General features: G+C 41.3%; 1 protein-coding gene across 1 annotated transcript in view; it reads right to left on the reverse strand.

Moving 5' to 3' along the window:
- Positions 1 to 19,981, reverse strand: part of DNAAF5 (dynein axonemal assembly factor 5) — an 83,063-nt gene that overhangs the window by 59,586 nt on the left and 3,496 nt on the right. Inside the window, exons 3-4 of the mRNA XM_030212570.1 lie at positions 13,068 to 13,192; positions 7,746 to 7,864 (exon numbers count right to left, since the gene is read on the reverse strand). Of these exons, the coding sequence (XP_030068430.1) occupies positions 7,746 to 7,864; positions 13,068 to 13,192 (244 nt within the window). The remainder of the gene's footprint in view (positions 1 to 7,745; positions 7,865 to 13,067; positions 13,193 to 19,981) is intronic.

Consider the following 19,981-nt stretch of genomic DNA (forward strand, 5'->3'; position numbering starts at 1 on the left):
GCCCTCTTGTGATCTGGATGCACTGCAAATGAACTGCATAGAAAAACATCTTAAAATGTGTTTCAAAAATAGCAATTTTAAATGTTTTGGACAAAACAAAACATCCATCTGCCACTTTTCTGAGATTTTTTGTGTTTCAAAAACGAGCCCCTAAATATTTTCTCAAGTTTCTGAGCTTGCATACCACACCTACATAGACAAATTGCAGAGGAGCTATAATGCTATGTTTCAGACCAACAGAATTTAGTATCCTTTCTGTATCTCTGTAAATCAAATACTTAACACTTAAGATGCAGTGGAAGGCTTCTGGTGGTGGTACTGCAACAAGTGAGCCTCATAAATCAAAAGATTTAATCACAAGATTTTCAAAAGATAGGAAAACTGAGGTTCTACACATCCATGTGGCAGACCTGCTGCTCTCTACTTCTAAGCCTATTTTCCTAACCAGTACATCATTGTTGATTTGTAAACCAAAGAAGCACAAATGATTTAAAACCCCCCAAATACATCTACTCTCCAAACATTTCAAGTTTATTTAAGACCAAAAACAGTTGCAATAACTATCTGATTTGCTAGCTAGATGACAAACTGAGTTTGATTTTTTCTTAAGTTTGCATCTGATTTACAAAACTATATAAACCACACTGCAATAGTGTTCATTTTTAAATGTCTGAAAGCAGAACACCTTTCATATCCAACACTGGGCAGTCCAAGTCACAAATACACGGCAGATCATTTCTAAGAGCTCATTACAAGAGATGAGCAATCACACTCCAAAATGTACATGGATTTTTTAAAATGGATTTTTCCTCCAGAGACTTGTCCAAAACTCTTCTGAATCCTTCTATTAGTCACCTTGACCATGTTTTCTGGCAACAGATTTCACAGTTTAATTATGCACTATATGAAAAATCCTTCTACAATTTGTTTTTGGTTTGCCAGTTCTTAGTTTCATGAGAATCCTCTTTGCTTTAGTGTCTTTAAAAGGTTTAACCACCATTTCAAATTTAACAACTCCATCCCACTTACAATTTTATAAAATTTCTAATCACAACAGATAAGTCCAGAATATTTGTGAGTCAGTAATATTAATATCCTAAATAGTTTGTTTCTTTAGCTGTTGTGCAAGTCTCATTTGTATTATTTACACTGTTAATCCATACATAGGTTGTACCATAACTGAATTCTTTTGCTCCATAAAAATGATTTGAACACATTTCTATCACATTCCCCCTCAGTCATCATATCTTTTCCAACTTAAGCTGAACAGTGCTAACCCATTTAGCCCTTCTTTATAAGGGTAGTTAGTGGGGTTCCCTAGGGGTCTGTGCTGGGACCGCTGCTTTTTAACATATTTATAAATGACCTAGAGATGGGAGTAACTAGTGAGGTAATTAAATTTGCTGATAACACAAAGTTATTCAAAGTCGTTAAATTGCGGGAGGATTGTGAAAAATTACAAGAGGACTTTACGAGACTGGGAGACTGGGCGTCTAAATAGCAGATGACGTTTAATGTGAGCAAGTGCAAAGTGATGCATGTGGGAAAGAGGAACCCGAATTATAGCTACGTCATGCAAGGTTCCACGTTAGGAGTCACTGACCAAGAAAGGAATCTAGGTGTTGTCGTTGATGATACGTTGAAACCTTTTGCTCAGTGTGCTGCTGCAGCTAAGACAGCAAATAGAATGTTAGGTACTATTAGGAAAGGAATGGAAAACAAAAATGAGGATGTTGTAATGCCTTGTATCAGTCCATGGTGTGACCACACCTCGAATATTGCGTTCAATTCTGGTCACCACATGTCAAAAATGATAAAGGGGATGGAATGACTTCCCTATGAGGAAAGGCTGAAGCGACTAGGGCTCTTCAGCTTGGAGAAAAGGCGGCTGAGGGGAGATATGATAGAGGCCTATAAAATAATGAGTGGAGTTGAACGTGCAGACGTGAAGCGTCTGTTTACGCTTTCCAAAAATACTAGGACTAGGGGGCATGCAATGAAACTACAAAGTAGTAAATTTAAAACGAATCGGAGAAAATGTTTCTTCACTCTACGTGTAATTAAACTCTGGAATTCATTGCCAGAGAATGTGGTAAAGGTGGTTAGCTTAGCAGAGTTTAAAAAAGGTTTGGGGGGATCCAAGATGGCGTCTTGAAAGGACGTGAGGATCAGAGCTCCTGAGCTCCCGGTCGATCGAACGCCAGTTTTTCCAACTATCATCATGGGAAAGCGAAAGGGGAAAGCTAAAGCTCTTACCTCCCCGAGCGTAGCTGTGAACCCCGCTGAGCGCCAGACCGTCCTGGAATCCTATGGAGTGACGGTCCTCCGTGAGCGACAACCTGATTCTGCAGGGCCTGCATTTGTTCATGCGGACCATAGCATTGAGGGGGTATCGTTGAGTCCTCCCCCGAATACAGCCCCTCCTCGGCCAGGAGTAACTGTGAATGCGACGGAGGCACAGGAGACCGGAGTGATTGGTGGAACGCCGCCCCTGGTAACTGTGCTGGGAGCTCCCGTTGTATTTTCGACGCCAACTAGTTTTATTGCGGAAGAAGTGCTCTCTTCGTCTCTAGCTGGCGAGATGACTCATGAAGGGCACCGAGGAAAAGTCAAACCGGCTGTTATAACGCTTGAAGCGCTCTGGGACGCAATTCAAGGTATCCACAACTCCTTACAAACTATTTCCAATTCTTTTGGGGGTGAAATAACTGACTTAAAAGAAAAGCAAAATAATATGGCTGAAAGAGTTCAGAACTTGGAGGTTGAACTTACTAAATCTCAAAACTTATCAGCCACTCTACTCAAGGAACGAGACATTTTTGCACGTAAAATTGTTTACTTAGAAAATCAGAGTCGCAGGAACAACCTGAGATTTATTAATTTCCCGAAGTCTCCTTTAATTGCCCCTCTGGACATGTTGAGGAAATATTTTCTAGAGATATTGGGGATCCCAGCGACGGCTTTTCCACCTGTCGCCAGGGCCCAATACATAACTGGAATAAAGAATACTGTTGGACTATCTCAGGCTGCACCGGACTTAGACTTGACCCATTTCCTGGAAAGTTCCTTGGATATAGTGACTGAACGGACTACACTTTTAGTCACTTTCGCATTAGAAATGGACAGAAACAACGTTTTTCGGACTTACTTTCGCCATATAAACACCGAATTTCTGGGTTCAAGGGTTCAGATTTTTCCAGATCTAGCTAGAGACACTCAGAAAAAAAGAAGGGAATTCTTGTCTTATAAGACTAGAATTCTCAAGCTTGGAGCGATTTTCCACTTAAAATTCCCATGCAGATGTCTAGTGTCATTAAATGGAAGTAATTATGTTTTCTTTGAACCCTTAAAATTGTTACAATTTATTGAGGCTCAAGAAAGTGTGGGTAAACCTTTAACTGCCTCCCAGTGAGATAAATGCTATAATGTAGGCTATCAGGGTTATGTCTGCTCTGAAAATTTCATTTTTATACTTTTTTCTTGTACTTTTTTTTTTTTTTCCCTAGTACTTGGATCTTCTAGATTTGTGGACAAAGAATCTAGAGAATTATTTCCTTTTAATTATTTGCTTGGATTATTATATTTCCTGTATTTTCACTACATTTATGATGGAATGTAAATGTAAAAATATATAAATAAACAAATTAAAAAAAAAAAAAAAAAGGTTTGGACAGCTTCCTAAAGGAAAAGTCCATAGACCATTATTAAATTGGACTTGGGGAAAATCCACTATTTCTAGGATAAGCGGTATAAAATGTTTTGTACTTTTTTGGGATCTTGCCAGGTATTTGTGACCTGGATTGGCCACTGTTGGAAACAGGATGCTGGGTTTGATGGACCTTTGGTCTGTCCCAGTATTTATGTACTAAGTGTTCATGCCCTCTATCATTTTTGCTACCTTTTGAAATTTTTCTACTTCTGCTATATCCTTTTTGAGATGGGATGACCAGAACTGCATACTATATCCAAGGAGGTCCTTTTACTAAGGTGAACTAATGGATTTATCGCACACTAATGATTTTAGTGTGCGTTAAGTGTCATGCAACCCATAGGAATATAATGGGCTATGCAGCATTTAGCACTCACTAATCGTTAATGTGTCTCAGCAAACTGACCCAAAATGTGGATCTATATAGTGCCATAATAATATTCTCAGTTTTGTACCCCATTCATTTCAGATAATTCCTAATATTCTATTTGTTTTGCTGTCAGTCATAGCATATAGGGCTGAAAATGTTCATGTATTTCCACAACGACTCACAAGATTTATCAATTTTTATTATCTCTCCACAATTGCAAGCAGATTTTTAAAAATTAGGTGGTGACACTTAACTAAGGGGTCCTTTTACAAAAAGAAGCGCTAGCGTTTTTAGCGTGTGCTAAAAACGCTAGTGCGCCTTTGTAAAAGGATCTCTAAGAATCTAGCATTTTGTACCAAATGGCCAAAATAAAATCTAGGGACGCACTGCAGATCCCCCTCCCTCCAGAGGCTAGAAGAATACGAAGGACAACACAGTAACATAGTAGATGACAGCAAATAAAGACCTGAACGGTCCATCCAGTCTGCCCAACAAGATAAACTCATTACATATGGTATGTGATACCTGGTCTTGATTTATCTTTGCCATTTTCATGGCATAGACCGTAGAAGTCTGCCCAGCACTGTCCTCGTTCTAAAATTTTTGAAGTTAGCGTTGAAGTCCATGAATAGCGCTCCACTCCATCCCACCCAAATCTATTCAGCCACGATCAGAGCACAGACCTCAGAAGTCTGCCCAGCTCTGGCCTTGTTCTCCAATTTCTGAAGCTGACTCTGTTTAACATTTCACTTATTAATGTGGCAGAGATTAGATATTCCTCAAGTTTTTTCTCTTTCAAATTAACTGATTTGCTGAATTCCAGTATATCAAGACCTCTTTTTATCTGCTCCTTTGTGCTACTGAATTCCGATTTCGAAAGCCACAAGTACCTTATTAAAATCTGGCTATCAAACCAAAATGCTGTCAAAAAAACAAGAAGCAAGGTTGGCTTAGTAGCCCAGCTCCAGTGTCATAGTGCAAGAGGCTCAGATTCAAGTTTCCTTCTGTCAGGACTGGAGCATCTTAAGGTTTGGCTCCATGAAAGGAGGAAAGCAAACTGCCATTATATTACAGGAATACTGAAGGGTTCACTATCAGAGGGAGCCTCTTCTCCAGTCCTTCACCAGTGAACTGAATCTGAAGAAGTCAACTGAGGAGGAGGGACTTAAAAGAGAATAAAAATGGGGACTAAAATAAAAGTAAGTATTTAAGAAAAAAAAGGAAACCCACCAACACAAGTTTCCATTTGCAATTCACATCCAAAAATACCATCCTTTGTATCTTGAACAGAATCAAAAACTATTTTTGCTCTAATTTTGTTGTGGATGTGCATTGGTATTGGGCACACAATTTCAGCTGTGGGAAGCGAAGGGGGCTGCACTTTATTGCACTCCACTCATGTTTTCTCAAAATGTTTTATAGGGATCATTTTTTCCAACTTTTAAATGGAAACCCTTTAGGTATCTCTCAGAACCAGTTAAGTTTTCCCACAGTAAAAAATGCTAAATCCTGTAAATTGTTAAGAGTCATCTTTACCTTACTATGAGGCGTATTTTCAAAGCACTTAGACTTACAAAGTTACATAGAAACCTATGCAACTTTGTAAGTCTAAGTGCTTTGAAAATACGCCTCCAAGTCGCTCTGGTTTGGAATTCTCTGCTATCCTCAATTTGTTTTCAAGGAAGTGCTCTTATTTAGGAAAGCCTTGAAATTTCTTTTATTTGAAAATTACATCCTGTCTAATATCAGGGAGCGGTATTCTTTGCAAATCAGAACTAATGGATTGTCTAGACGTGATATTTCCTGGAATACGTTCCAGTCATTTTTGATGTTACCGGCGTTGAGCTTCAAACGTAATGGCAAGCTACAATTTATTGATCATGTTTATCATCATGTGCTTAGCACTTGTTACGTGCTTAAGGCATATTTTCAAGCAGCCTTCCAAAGTTCCACAGAAACCTATGGAACTTTGGAAGGCTAAGTGCTTTGAAAATATGCATGTGACTATTGTTACCCTCCTTGGATAAAGGTGGGATATAAATGTAGTAAATAAATGAAGACATGAAATGTAATGTAACAGATAAAGGGTGCACCATTGTTGTGTACAAAGCTTTGCGTGTGGGGGGGGGGGGGGAGGGGGGGTCTTCCATTGAGTGCCATTTCGCTTTCCTTGCCAGTGACCTAAGAGCATGCTGGCTAGGGAGAAGTGTTGACACTGTAATACATCCATCCATCTCCTTTTTCCCTCATTCCCTCTACCTCTTTTCGTTCCTCCTCAACTTTTCTCACATCTTTCAGGTCCTTCACCTATCCCAACACTCCTCCCTCCACTTTAGTCTCTTCTACAATTCCATTCTAGAAATGAAGAAAATGGCAGCAGATAGAGACTATATGAGAACTAGGGGAACCAGGTTCGATTCCCACTGCAGCTCCCTCTGATCCTGGGTAAGTCACTGCCCCAGGCACAAAAACTGTCCGGTAGGGACAGAGAAAATTACCTATTACCTTAAAATTTAGCACATGCTAACCGTGTAGACGCCCATAGGAATATTATGGGCATCTACACTGTTAGAGCACACTAAAAACGCTAATGCGCCTCTAGCGCGGCTTAGTAAACAGGGCCCTTAGTGAGGGCACAACACTAAGAAAAACACACAAAACAGTCAGAAATGTGCAGAAACACTGGCATGTCAACCTTTTGCTTATTTTTGTGTATTACCCCATGTGAAAACATTTTCAGAAATCACTTTCAATACTAGTAAACTTGTGATGTATTCTGGCAAACAAGAAATGTATTTACGATAATCATTAATGACTTGCTACAATGCAACACTGTGCACAGAAGCGCATGAATAATGAATTCTGTGAGAACCTGTGTGGCTTTTCCAAACATTACACTTCAATCAGTGAGTAAATATTATTTTAAAACTTCTGCTGGCCTACTCATTTTCCACCTGAAACCCCGTGGATCTAAAGAAATTGAAATTTATTATTTCTAGCCAACCCTTATCCAGGGTGGTGTACAAAGGAACATAGATATAAGATACAAAAAAACATTAATACAGTTCCAGCAGGGAGTCCAATACTTGTTCAACAATTTATCCTTCAAACAGGATCATGATAAGCCTGATAACAAGAAGTCCTTCAAGCCTTTCTTGAAGGAGGACAGGGAAGTTTCATTTTTGGGCCACAAGGGGAGTCCATTCAATAGGTCCACATACGATAAAAGTACCGGACCTTGTAACCTCCTATCGAATATGCTGAAGTGCAGGAACAAGAAGCTCACATTTATGTAAGATCTCAAAGGTCGAGATGGTAAATACCCTTTTACAGCATGATGCAAATAATATGTAGAATCTTGGTAAAGTGCCTGATGGAGCATTACTAACAACTTATACAAAATCCTATTATGCATTGGCAACCATTTCAGATGCCTCAGGTGGACAGTTATATGTTCTGATCGTGAAAAGACTAACAAAAGATGCACAGTAGAATTAACTGCCACCCGGAGCGCCTGAAGACAGAAACCTGGGAGGCAGAGATAAACAATACTACAGTAATTTATAGTACTGACTATCATTACCTGCATTGCTCTCTTGAAATAACCCAACGCAAAAAAAGGCTTCAATTTACTCAACAGTCTCAACTTAAAGACACAGTACTCACCTCGTTCAGGATACCACTGAGGGCACGGTGCAGCAAAGTCAAGCTTATCTTTGAGATCCTCCTCATTCTCTTTCTGCCACTGTAGGCCAACCTTCTCCCAGTAGCCAGCGGCCAACTGCCTTTAGTAAATAAATTGCAAAGACATTCTCTAAATATGCACAACATATGAGTACGTTGGAGTTGTTGAATTCACAGGTTAAGTTCTTTTCAAAAATATAATAAACAGAGGAATTTCAGAGTGAACTGCTGCTCTATTGCTGGGCAAAATCATGGCACTGGATATAGAAAGACTATATTTTATTACTTTTCTGAAAGCAATATGTACAGTGACAACACTAAAACCCAAAGAAATCTACATATTAATATTGTGGGGGCAATTTTGAGATGGTCCATAGGGTCAGCAAGCTAATTAAAAAAAAAAAAACTTCTTGCAGTTTTTCCTCTGAAATCCAAGGTGGTGGAGAAAGAGTGGATACTTTGAACCCATATATTTTGCACTTGCTTTAAAGGAGGTGAAGAACACCCACATGAAGGAAGGCACCTGCAGGGATTTCAAAATAAAACCACCATATGTGTTTCCCTTCATTTTTTTTTTTGTTTTGTTACATTTGTACCCTGCGCTTTCCCACTCATGGCAGGCTCAAGGCGGCTTACATGGGGCAATGGAGGGTTAAGTGACTTGCCCAGAGTCACAAGGAGCTGCCTGTGCCTGAAGTGGGAATCGAACTCAGTATCTCAGGACCAAAGTCCACCACCCTAACCACTAGGCCACTCCTCCACTGTTGCTACTATTTGAGATTCTACATGGAATGTTGCTATTCCACTAGCAACATTCCATGTAGAAGTCGGCCCTTGCAGATCACCAATGTGGCCGCGCAGGCTTCTGCTTCTGTGAGTCTGATGTCCTGCACGTACGTACGTGCAGGACGTCAGACTCACAGAAACAGAAGCCTGCGCAGCCTTGTACATGGAATGTTGCTAGTGGAATAGCAACATTCCATGTAGAATCTCCAATAGTAGCAACATTCCATGTAGAATCTCCAATAGTATCTATTTTATTTTTGTTACATTTGTACCCTGGGCTTTCCCACTCATGGCAGGCTCAATGCGGTTTACATGGGGCAATGGAGGGTTAAGTGACTTGCCCAGAGTCACAAGGAGCATTGATCTAACCCCAGTCTCTTTTTCCCCATGGATAAATAAAGCATGCAGCTGTGAACTGCATGCATATCCAATGAAGAGAGAGCAATTTTCAAAGGTTCTTAGTATTCCAGTAACAAAATTATTTACATTTATAAAGGGGCTGTTCCCACTTTATGACTAAGGCAAAAAAAATATTTAGTTAAGACCTTTTGCTATGATTATAAATTTGTATTCAGGGATCAGTTTACTAAAGTGCAGCAAGTTTTCAGCACTTCTCATATTAGCTGCCTTTTATTTGGCAGGCTGCCTCTCAGCAGTACAACTATAAAGCCACCACTAGGGGTCAGAGCTGCCATTCAGAGCCTGGTCCAGCAATGGGGCAGGAGCTCCAGAGATCGCTCCTGCTTCATCACTAACCCACCAGAATACCCTGATAAGAGGAAGCTGCAGTGGAAATGTTGCTGGGAGGAATCAGGATTGTATTTTAAGTTGAGGGCTGTGGTAACTGCATGCTGATATTGCAGATGCACTTACCACTTCCTCTTGAGACAGCGGTTAAGTGAATCTGTGCTACCTGCAGAAGTGACAGTGCATGGTAACCTACCATGCACTAAGCGCCAGATGCACAAACCTTATCATGCTATTAACATTTGCTTTAGACTGGTTCTAGTCAGTCTAAAGAAAGCGATTATGTAGCTAGTAATGCACAAAGGGGTTCTCTGTGGCTCTAACATGTGTCGTTAACAGCCACCAAGAACCCCATGTAAATGTATTACAATTAGCTCATTAGTATTCTAATGTGTATTCCGGGAGATGCACAGCTCCAGAACAGCCGTAATTTAACAAGTAAATTTTATGGCTGCTCTGGAGCTGTCGGAGAGGAGGGAAGCACAAGCAGGCAGCTGCAACGGCTGCCTGCTGCTTGTGCTTCCTACTTCTCACCTCTTGGCGCCCCCTCAGCCAAGCCCACCCCCATCCCTGAATATTTTAAAAAATTTCCCTGGTGGTCCAGGAGATTCCAACACCCCCCATCCCCCCTACAGCCCTTCCTGAAATTTTTTTTTTTTTTTAATTTTCCCTGGTGGTCCAGTGAACCAGACCCCTTCCTCCCAGCATGATTATACCCCCACTCCCGATCCCTGCACCTTTACAAGGTGGAGGCAGGATCAACAGCTCCTCCCTCGGGCCCGCACGGAACAAAACAGCGGCGCCCTGGACCTGCCCAGTGCATTCTGGGATGTACTGAGCAGGGCTAAGCACTATAAAAGGAAAAAAGGGGTCCTGTTCACTGGATCTCCAGGGTAAATTTTTAAAAAATTTTTAAAGTGTGGGGTCATCCGTCCAGTGCATCAGAGCTGTCAAATGCATTTCACAGCTCAGACTCATGTCTCACTCTGGCCAGAAGTGAGATATGGCAAATCAAAATCCTGACAGGCCAGCGCCTAGCGAGTCCGTAACATTGACTGAAGGGGACATATGTGGGCCTACGTCCATGGCATCATTTCCAGGGTGGCTGCCATAGAGCTTAATAGTTACAACATTCCCAGGGCACGGAGTCTATAAGCTATACAGACTGTGCTTCTGGGCTTGGAGTCTGAACATATGCTCTTCCAATGGAGAGTCCAATCTGGGGTCTCCCACTCCACCAGAATCACGGAGTGCCTTATGAAGCAGAAAAGACTTTGGGGGGCCCCTACAAAACCCTCAAGGATACCAGGATAGCCTATCCCTCTGACAGCTCAGCCGGAGGGTCCTTATAGAGGCTCAGGACCTCTAACACCAAGTCAATGAGGCAGGAAAGCTCTTTTCACTGAAACAGCCAAATGAGAGGTGAATTCATCCCAAGGGAGGGCTCTGTCTCAGAACTGGAGGTGACTTAGGGGGGGGGGTCCAAAAGGTCCTCTAGAACTGACTTCAGCTTAACAGGAGCTGCAGTTTGGTCCTGGTCTTCACTGTGGAAACTTGGAAATTAAATCAGACAAGATGTAGCTGTAAGAGAGCCTAGGGAAAAAGTACCCAAAACTGCAACGGCAGGGGACCAGCACCCTATGCAGCAGGGCTCCATGGGGCCAAGCCCTATGCTCATCCTGTGGTCACCACTACAAATGGCAGCCTGTAAGCATGCAGCATCCGAGGAAAAAGCCTGCTTGAACTGCTGCTGCTCCACCTTCTTCTCAATCACCTTCTTGAGAACTGAGCCCCCACTACACAAGCACAGCAGTCTTCCTGGGAAGTGCCATAAAGAGGGCATCCATGTTAGGTACTTGCAGCATCTAGCTCCTCTGGCATGAAAGGATATAACCTGTCCAAAACCTTGGTGCCTCTTCCGGTGTCTTCCTCTCCACCAGCAATATGTGAACAAGCATCTTGTGGAGTGGAAAAGGATCTTTTTTTTTTTTTTTTTGCGTGCATCACTAACCTAGTCCAACCTTAAAGGCACACTGGGAAGCTTCATTGTGCAGTAGTAGAAAGAGCTGGCTCTGAAGGCTGTTCCCACTATTGTCCCCCCGTCCCCCCCCCCCCCCCGCTTTCAAGCTGGGAGTGGGGAGCAGAGAAGAGCTTTGACATGCATGCATCATCTGCTGAAATATTAGCTCAGTAGAGAACTAAAGATGTACAAGCTCTGCCATGCCTGAAGGTAGACATGTAGCTTTCATGAAGTTTCCCATTTCAGAGAGAGAGAGAGAGAGAGAGAGGTGGGGTGGGGGGGGGGGGGGGGGGGAAGGGAGATAGGCCTTCAGACTCCTCTGATCCTCTCTGAAATTTGCATCCAGAAGTGCACCTCCTCCATTGCTGTCTGTATTCAGAAAAATGCCCTGAAAATTACCTCAAGATATGTGGGTTGAGTTGGCAGGAAAGACCAGCGCTTTGGCCTAATTGCTCTGAACACTACAGAGCTTTCCTGTCTTGAGGTAAGGAAGCAACTTCCCAGACATTTATTTAAACTCCTTTCAGAGGAAGGAGGAAAACAGCGCAGAACTCACGCAAGCCGTGCAGTATCAGCTTGGCACAAAGCTGCTAAAGAGGCCTGCATGACCTTTTGGCCCAGTGGGACCTCAGCAGGAAATAAAACTAAACCAGGCAAACGCAGTCCAATTTTGTTTGCCTGGAGCAGCAAGGGAGCCCAGGGGAGAATGCCGAAAAAGGTGAAAGGGTTGCTGTACCCCTCACCAGTGGTCACCACCAGGCGACGACTGGGGTAGTGGAGCACTGCTCTGCACTTGACCAAGTATGGGCCAGTCCGTGGGTCCAGGAACCTGGCAGCTGGTAGTTAGGCTTGACCAAGCTGTGTGGCTAAACCAGGGACAAGGAGCAACAACCTGAACAACCTACCATACATAGTATACAACTATACTAGTGATGTCACCGAGAAAGTTGTTTTTCTACCTCCCATATGCTGGCAGGAAGGGATAGCACCTGCTTGCTAAGAACAGTACAGCCCAGACCGTAAAGCCTAATTAGGAGCCTCTGGTGCGTCACCTTAGGACCCCCTTACCCCATACTAAATATCCATGAGTGGGGATCTGAAAGCTCAGATATGGACACACACACAGAGACACCTAACAAACTGTCTGACAAAGGATTTCTTGCTAATTTCTATCCATAAAGTGATTAAAAAAATTAAACAAATATTATTGCAAATTTAATTGCACAGATATTTGCAGTGTCCAAAGTTCTTGTAACCATGTAGATCCTGGAGAAGCTTACATTTTTCACAGGTCAGGATATCTTTTATTGGGTCAATGTAGGAATTACTCAGAAGCAATGCTTTAGAAGGACTTGCAAGACAACACAGGTACTTTCTTCAGGCAATAAAATCAGTAAATATGAATTCTGTTGATATTTATCTACAAATTCAGGATAATCATTATTTAAAATAATATTTTACATTATTTTCTTCCATTTTTCATATTTAAAATGTTGCCAGATGTAGTATTCCTATTTGTGACTTTACAGGTAACACAAGTTTTCAAACACACTTCAGAAGTAAGATGCAATGTAAAGAGCAAGGTGCCTAGAATATGCCAGCAAATTCAAACATTTAATTGAGCTTCCTAAGAAATTGCCCTGTGATAAAACCTAAAAATGCATTTGACACACAACTTAAAGCAACAAGAGAAAGAGGGTTCTTATGTGTTTACTTTAAAAATAGGCAATTTGTTTCTGCATCTTTCATACCTAATTTCAGGTATTTCATCATTTAAGCTGCTGAGCAGCAGAGGAAGGAGTTTGTGGAAGTAGGAATACCTATCCCTTAGATCCAGCAGCCAGTCTCCAACTACAGTTGTAACAGCTTGTCGAACCTAAAGGAACAGAATAGACATCTCTCAACATGTTTTCAAAAATACCATACAATAAATACAATGCAAACATTCTGTTTCATACTGGCATTTCATAAAAAGACAAACCTGTAACTGATAGTGCATTCCTCTTTACAAAACACCAAATAAAATATAAACTGGTACAATAGCACGGGAGAAGGTCACAATAAACAGCCAGATAAGCATTTCCCCTTTAGACGCAAGCCTCCTAATTCTATAACTGTAGCGTCTAAATGTAAACGCCATTTGCACACTAAGATTATAGAACAGAAGCGCTTAAGTGCATAAATGTAAACATTTGCGCGTGCATGTGCTAGGCACACACTCAGCAGTATTCTTTGCATGCACAAATTGCAAAGGACCAGATTCAGTAATTCAATAAATAGTGCCACAAAATATTACAGAACTGTGCTTAACTCGAAACGCTAGGCTCTAAATGTGAATTCTGTATGTCGTTATTCTCCATAAACATGACAGGAAAAAATAAAACCATTTAGTGCAAAGGTTCTTTAAAGTTCTGAGTCTGAAATGTCACAGATCATGAGTCTTTGGCTGCCCAATGCCCAAAAGTAACAAAGAGTTTTTACCATTTTGGGAACCAAGCACTAAAACAATAAAACATTTTTTTTAGTGCATGTGCACCTCAACAACCCCCCTCCCCCAACCACCACCACCACCAAAAATTGTCCTTGCATCTAGCAGCACCCCATCCCCACCCGCAATTAAAAAAAAAATCCCTAGTGACTACCCCATGCCCCACCATTCAAAAAAAAAAATCTCTGGTGTTTAGGTACCCTTCCCCACCAACTTTAAAAAAGCCTTCTCTTCAGGAGTGAGTTGGCCACTTAAGGTACCAGGAATGGTCAGGGGTGGAAGATATATCCAATCACAGGGAATATATTTTTAAAGGGAAAGAGGGTGCCACTAGACACAAAGGCTTTTTAAAAGTTGGGGTGGGGTAGCTGATCATGTCATGGGGTGGGGTGCCATCTTGGGTGGGGGTGGAGGATAGTGATGCTGACACGTTTGAGGGGGCTAGGAGGGGCTATTAGTTTTTCTGCCCTGATGAAGAGAGTGAGCCAATCCTTCTACACTGCCTCAAACCTGATGGTAAAATTCTTGCATTCTGCTAGACTTAATAACAATTTTGTACTTCTCTGCATTGGGGTGAAATAGGTAATAGCTTCATTACCATCCATATATGTAGGCCAGTGAGTCCCAAATCTGTTCTGGGGGAACCCTAGCCAGTCAGGTTTTCTGGATATCCACAACTAATATTTATAAGATTGGTATGCATACCAAGGAGGAATGGAATGCAAATCAATCATGAACACTCATTGGGGATATCCTGACTGGCTGGGGTTCCCATAGGACAGATTTGGGAAATCACTGACATAGGCTTTCCTTGAGAGCTCCAACCCAGCTGGGTTCTTAGGATTTCCACAATAAGGGATAGATTCCATATATCATGCCTTAAAAAAAAAACCCAAACAAACCGTGTCTAGGTGTATTTTATAGAATAAACCTAAATTTCCACATGGTTTATAGAATACGCTGTGTGCCCATCCACATGACTAATTTTAGTCACAGGCAGTTATGCTAAGTACAATTTGGTGTAAATGCCGACCCCTAAATTATAAGTACATAAGTATTGCCCTACTGGGACAGACCAAAGGTCCATCAAGCCCAGCATCCTGTTTCCAACAGTGGCCAATCCATGTCACAAATTAAGCGCGGACCGAATGTATTCTATAGCAATGTGCACAGATTTTAGAAATGCACATGACCAGCCCATGCCATGCCCATTTTTCAACTATGCAACTTAGAACTTACATCCATCATGTTACAGAATATGCTTATTCTTCAAATCAATGCCAATTATTGTCAATAATTGCTTGTTAAATTGCAATTATCAGCACTGATTGGCTTGTAACTAAGTTGCGCAGAATACAACTGGATTTGCGAATGCAACGAGTCGCGCTATATAGAATCCGGGGGTAAATGTATAAGAGACCTAACTGCATGCAAATAGAATTCATGGGTTTTCAAGATTTCCACAATGAATATTCAACTGGATTGTGGCACTCAAGGACCAAGTCTGTCAATCCTTACACTAACATCAGAAACTCTTAGCATGTAGGCTGGGGCTTTGTACTCAGTTCACTATTCAAAGGCACACTACGGATTTCGAAACTAGACATCTATGCTTATTATAAAGCTATCTTGACTAAATGCCTATAAAAGTACATGTAGGGCGGGGGGGTCAAGGCATTACCTGGACTTACCCACTTGCTTTTAAAGCACATGGAAATTCTTCAAAATTATGTGCATGTAAAAACTTTGTGTGTACTTTATCTTAGAAAGCTGGTCTAACGTAATAAGCACACCTGCTTTACAGGATAATTTTGTAACAGATTGCCAGCTTTTTTATAAAGGCACAAAATATACACAGCATAAAAAAGGCAGCTGTGCACATTTACACAATCTCACTATACGCACATAAGAATCTATAACCTACGTGCATGCTGAGCGATTCTGCCAGCGCTCCCACCCAGTCTCCTCACAAACCTACTGTCGGGTTGTGCAAAAGTATACATCTTCTTGTCACCACGCATACTTTTATCCGTGGAGTATTTTTATAAGAGGACTTCAGGTTGAGAAGAGGGGAGGGGTGTTGACCAAGAACTAATGGTAGGAAGTACTTTTTTCACAGAGAGGGTGGTAGATGCCTGGGATGCCCTCTCACTGGAGGTGGTGGAGATGAAAATGGTAACGGAACTCAAGAATGTGGAGGATAAGCGCAAAGGATTCCTACATGGAAAGCGAATGGAATGAAAACAATTTAGCTCTGCTCAAGTGGCAAATCCAGTAGTTGTGAAGTAAGGCTAGTGCTGGGCAGCCTCCCATGGTCTATGTCCTGATTGTGGATAGGAGATAGATCTGGTTGGGCTGAGGTGGGCTTTGACTGCAACTCCAGTAGATGAAAATTAAGCCAGTGCAAGGCAGACTTCTACAATTTGTCTACAAAATGACAAGGACAGCTCAAGGTCAAATATGCATGTGTTATCATATCATATATACTAGGAGTTTATCTTGCTGGGTAGACTGGATTGACCATGCAAGTCTATCTGTCGTCATCTACATGTACAAGATGTTTACTCACAAAATATCCTTTATAAAATTACCCTGTAAGAACGCAATTTTAAAAGGCATCTCAATGTAAGAAACAGAAAGAGGCTGGTATAAAACTGCTCTCCCAGTATGCAAGTAAATTTATACACACCCCTACAAAGCCTTTGAAGTAAACGCGGGAGGTGTGTTGCATCTACCCTACATTTACTGCACAAGGCAGATGCTTACTGCACTGCATTACGTGCAGTTGCAGACTGTATGGGAGCAACCGTGCTACCTGCCCCTGCATGTAATGTAGTACAGGGCCAGTTGTAAATAAATAGATATTGCAGTGGTGCACTGCCACGCAATCTGATCCCTAGTTGACAGCTAGCCCCCACTCCCAGCCCTCATCTAAACACTGACCCCCCTGCCCAAATCACAACAATATCATATAGACCCAAAGACCCTGCCCACAACAGAACGCACATTCCCTAAGTCCTACTGTTCCCCCAACATTCCAAGCCCTAACCGAGGGGGGGGGGGGGGTGCCTGCTGTAGCTGTACCGAGAGGCCCAGGTGGCAAAAGTCACCTTCCACTACCACCTGGGTAGGCACCATCATCCAAAATACACCTCTTCAGGTAGCAGTAAGTTCAGCTACACTGGAGTTGTAATAGGTAGCATGCAGTCTAGACCCGCACACTAGCCGTCACAGCTAGCCACACCTCCACTCCCAAATATCACACCAAGATCCAGCCCTTCCCAAGCTATTTATTTATTTATTGCATTTGTATCCCACATTATCCCACCCATTTGCAGGCTCAATGTGGCTTACATTGTCATTGCAAGGTGACATATACATTCAATGTTGTGTAGAGGTTAAATTAGGGTAGAAGAAGAAGGAGGGGAGTGATTTAGGTGGTTATAGTAGATGAGTTATCTTAATTGAGTGGATTGTCGGGTGAATTATTGTGGCTATTAGTTCTCATTGTATGCCTTGCTGAAGAGATATGTCTTAAGAGATTTGCGGAAGACAGTTTGTTTCGCAGGTAATGTGAGATTTTTACCACAGGAGCCAGCACAGCAGGTTTCCGCCACTGTCTACCACATGATCAACCCCACATTAACTGCTTAACACAGTTTCGTAAAAGGGCCCTATATGCACATTGCTATATCCAGACTGAGTGAAAGCATACACGTTTACGAGCACTTTATGAAATATTAATGTAAGAAGACCTCTGCTCCTGGAGTTTAGCGAAGAGAGGATGGGTATTGGACGAGTTGGGTGAGTTCTTGTCACATTGTGCATTTTCATTAGTTGTTGGTATGTACTAGTTTAATATGTTTTGGACTTTGGAAAATCTTAATAAAGTGCTTAATAATAAAATATGCATGTAAATTAACTTTAGAAATTTCTGCATGCCAAAAGACCAGATGTAGATGTATACATAAAATCACCTGGGAAATTTTCAGAGCAGATGTACATGCATTCTTTGGCTTGAAAATTTAACAGTACCCACATAGGGAAAAATATGCATATACTACTATTTATGCAAACGTGTGGTTATAACATTACTTCCTAAATGGCCTAGCGTGTATGCTAAACTTTAACGAATCAGCCACTTTTGGTCTATGGGAAAAACAATTAGAGAACGATTTTCAGACAGCAGGAGTTAAACCGGCTAACTCCTGTGGTCAGCGCTGAGTCTGGATATTCAATGCCAAGCCATTTCCAATGACCAGCATTGAATACACTGTTTATTTTTGGACATTTTCAAGATAATCAGATATTCAGACTTAGCAGCCGGTTATCTTGAAACCACCCAAAGATATTCTACGGTTTGAAGCAGTGAAAGATGGCCACTAAACTCGCTTTAAAAACTGGCGGACAGCCAGTTATATCACGTGATATAACCGGCTAGCCACTAGCTGTTAACCTGGGAAATTCAGCGGGGGATAGCCGGTTAAGTGTTATTTAATTTATTAGGATTTATTTACTGCCTTTTTGGAGGAATTAATTCAAGGTGGTGTATAGCAAGAATAAGTCAAACATAAGCAATAGACAATTACAGCAGTAAAAATATTCAAACAACAATACAAAGTATGGCATAGTATACAACATTACAATGTCAACACAATAAAACATTTTAATATAATCGGTCAGCAGCCATTCTAGCTGGTTAATTAGCGCTGAATATTGGGGGGGGGGGGGGGGGGAGAGGAGTATATCTAGAAAATGTTACTTATTCAAATAAAATTAAAAAAAAACCCACACACAATTGAAGGTTCAGTTTAATCTTTAACCAAGTGGTTTGGGTTTAATGTTATTTCTGAAAAATTTAATTATCAAAAATACTGAACTTTTTTTTTTTAACAAACTATGTTAAATAAGTTTTCTTTTACATTTTCGTCTCCACAGCAACTACAAAGGTGCAGTTACAAAAGCTGTTAACTGATGTTGTTCCTTTTCTGTGCAGAAAGCATGGGAGCACAGGCAGCTCACTAAACACTGTTGCCTGGAAACAGCAAATTCTTCAGGAAGAGGGACAGGGTGAAATAGAAAGCATGGGATGTCTACAAAGTTTCCAAATAAATCCAAACCTTGTAGCTTCTACTAGATAAAATATTTAATCTGCCCCCCAAAAATGTTATGTTAGCCTCTGAGATTAATAACAATCTTACTCCTGATGAATACACATCATATATGCTTCTTCCATTAAAGGCTGGAGAGAAAAGCCAAGCTTTCACTTGCTTCCTTTACAGAAAGAGTCTGTGTTAAGGAAGCAGGTGAAAGCTTGGCTCTTCTGTCCAGCCTTAAACGGAAGAAGCAACTAACTGGCTAGCACATACACGGAAGAAGCAACTAACTGGATAGTACATACACAAGGTCTAACATCAGCTGCACATACTGTAGCAGGACTTAATTCTACTCCTAGCTCAGGTTTCTTTTCTGACTCCAAATGTAATTAAATAGAAAATAAGGATGACTAACCTAACTCTTGTAACTATTTTCTGCCTATATGTTCTGCCTCTGTTTATACCCTATACTGTCTATTAAGGTGTTTTAATGTGTATTGTGCAGACACTGAAATCAGCATATATTCTTTGTTGTACACAAATCTTGGGTGAATTTCTTCAAAAACAGTAAATACAGGTTCCTATTTATTTTATTAGGATTTATGTAAAAATGTCTGCAGTGAGAAAATAATGCGAACAGTACAGCATAAAAGGGTTCAAGGGGTGATCCGGAAAATTACAGACCAGTAAGCCTGATGTCAATGCTGGGTAAAATAGTGGAAACTATTATATAAAGAATAATATTACAGAACACATAGGGCCCTGTTTACCAGGCTGCACTGTAGACGAGCTAACGATAGAGACATCCATTATATTCCTACTGTGTCTCTAGCGTTAGCAAGTGCTAAAACGTTTGTGCGCCTACAGCATGGCTTAGTAAACAAGGCCCATATATAAACATGGTTTAATGGGACAGAGTCAGCCTGGGTTCAGCAAAGGGAAGTCTTACCTCACCAATTTGCTTCATATCTTTGAAGACATGAATAAACATGTCAATAAAGGTGAGCTGGTTGATGTAGTGTATCTAAATTTTCAGAAAGCTTTTGAAAAGTTCGTCATGAGAGACTCCTGAGAAAATTAA

Source organism: Microcaecilia unicolor, chromosome 8, assembly GCF_901765095.1.
Source record: "Microcaecilia unicolor chromosome 8, aMicUni1.1, whole genome shotgun sequence".
NCBI classification, from domain to species: domain Eukaryota; kingdom Metazoa; phylum Chordata; class Amphibia; order Gymnophiona; family Siphonopidae; genus Microcaecilia; species Microcaecilia unicolor.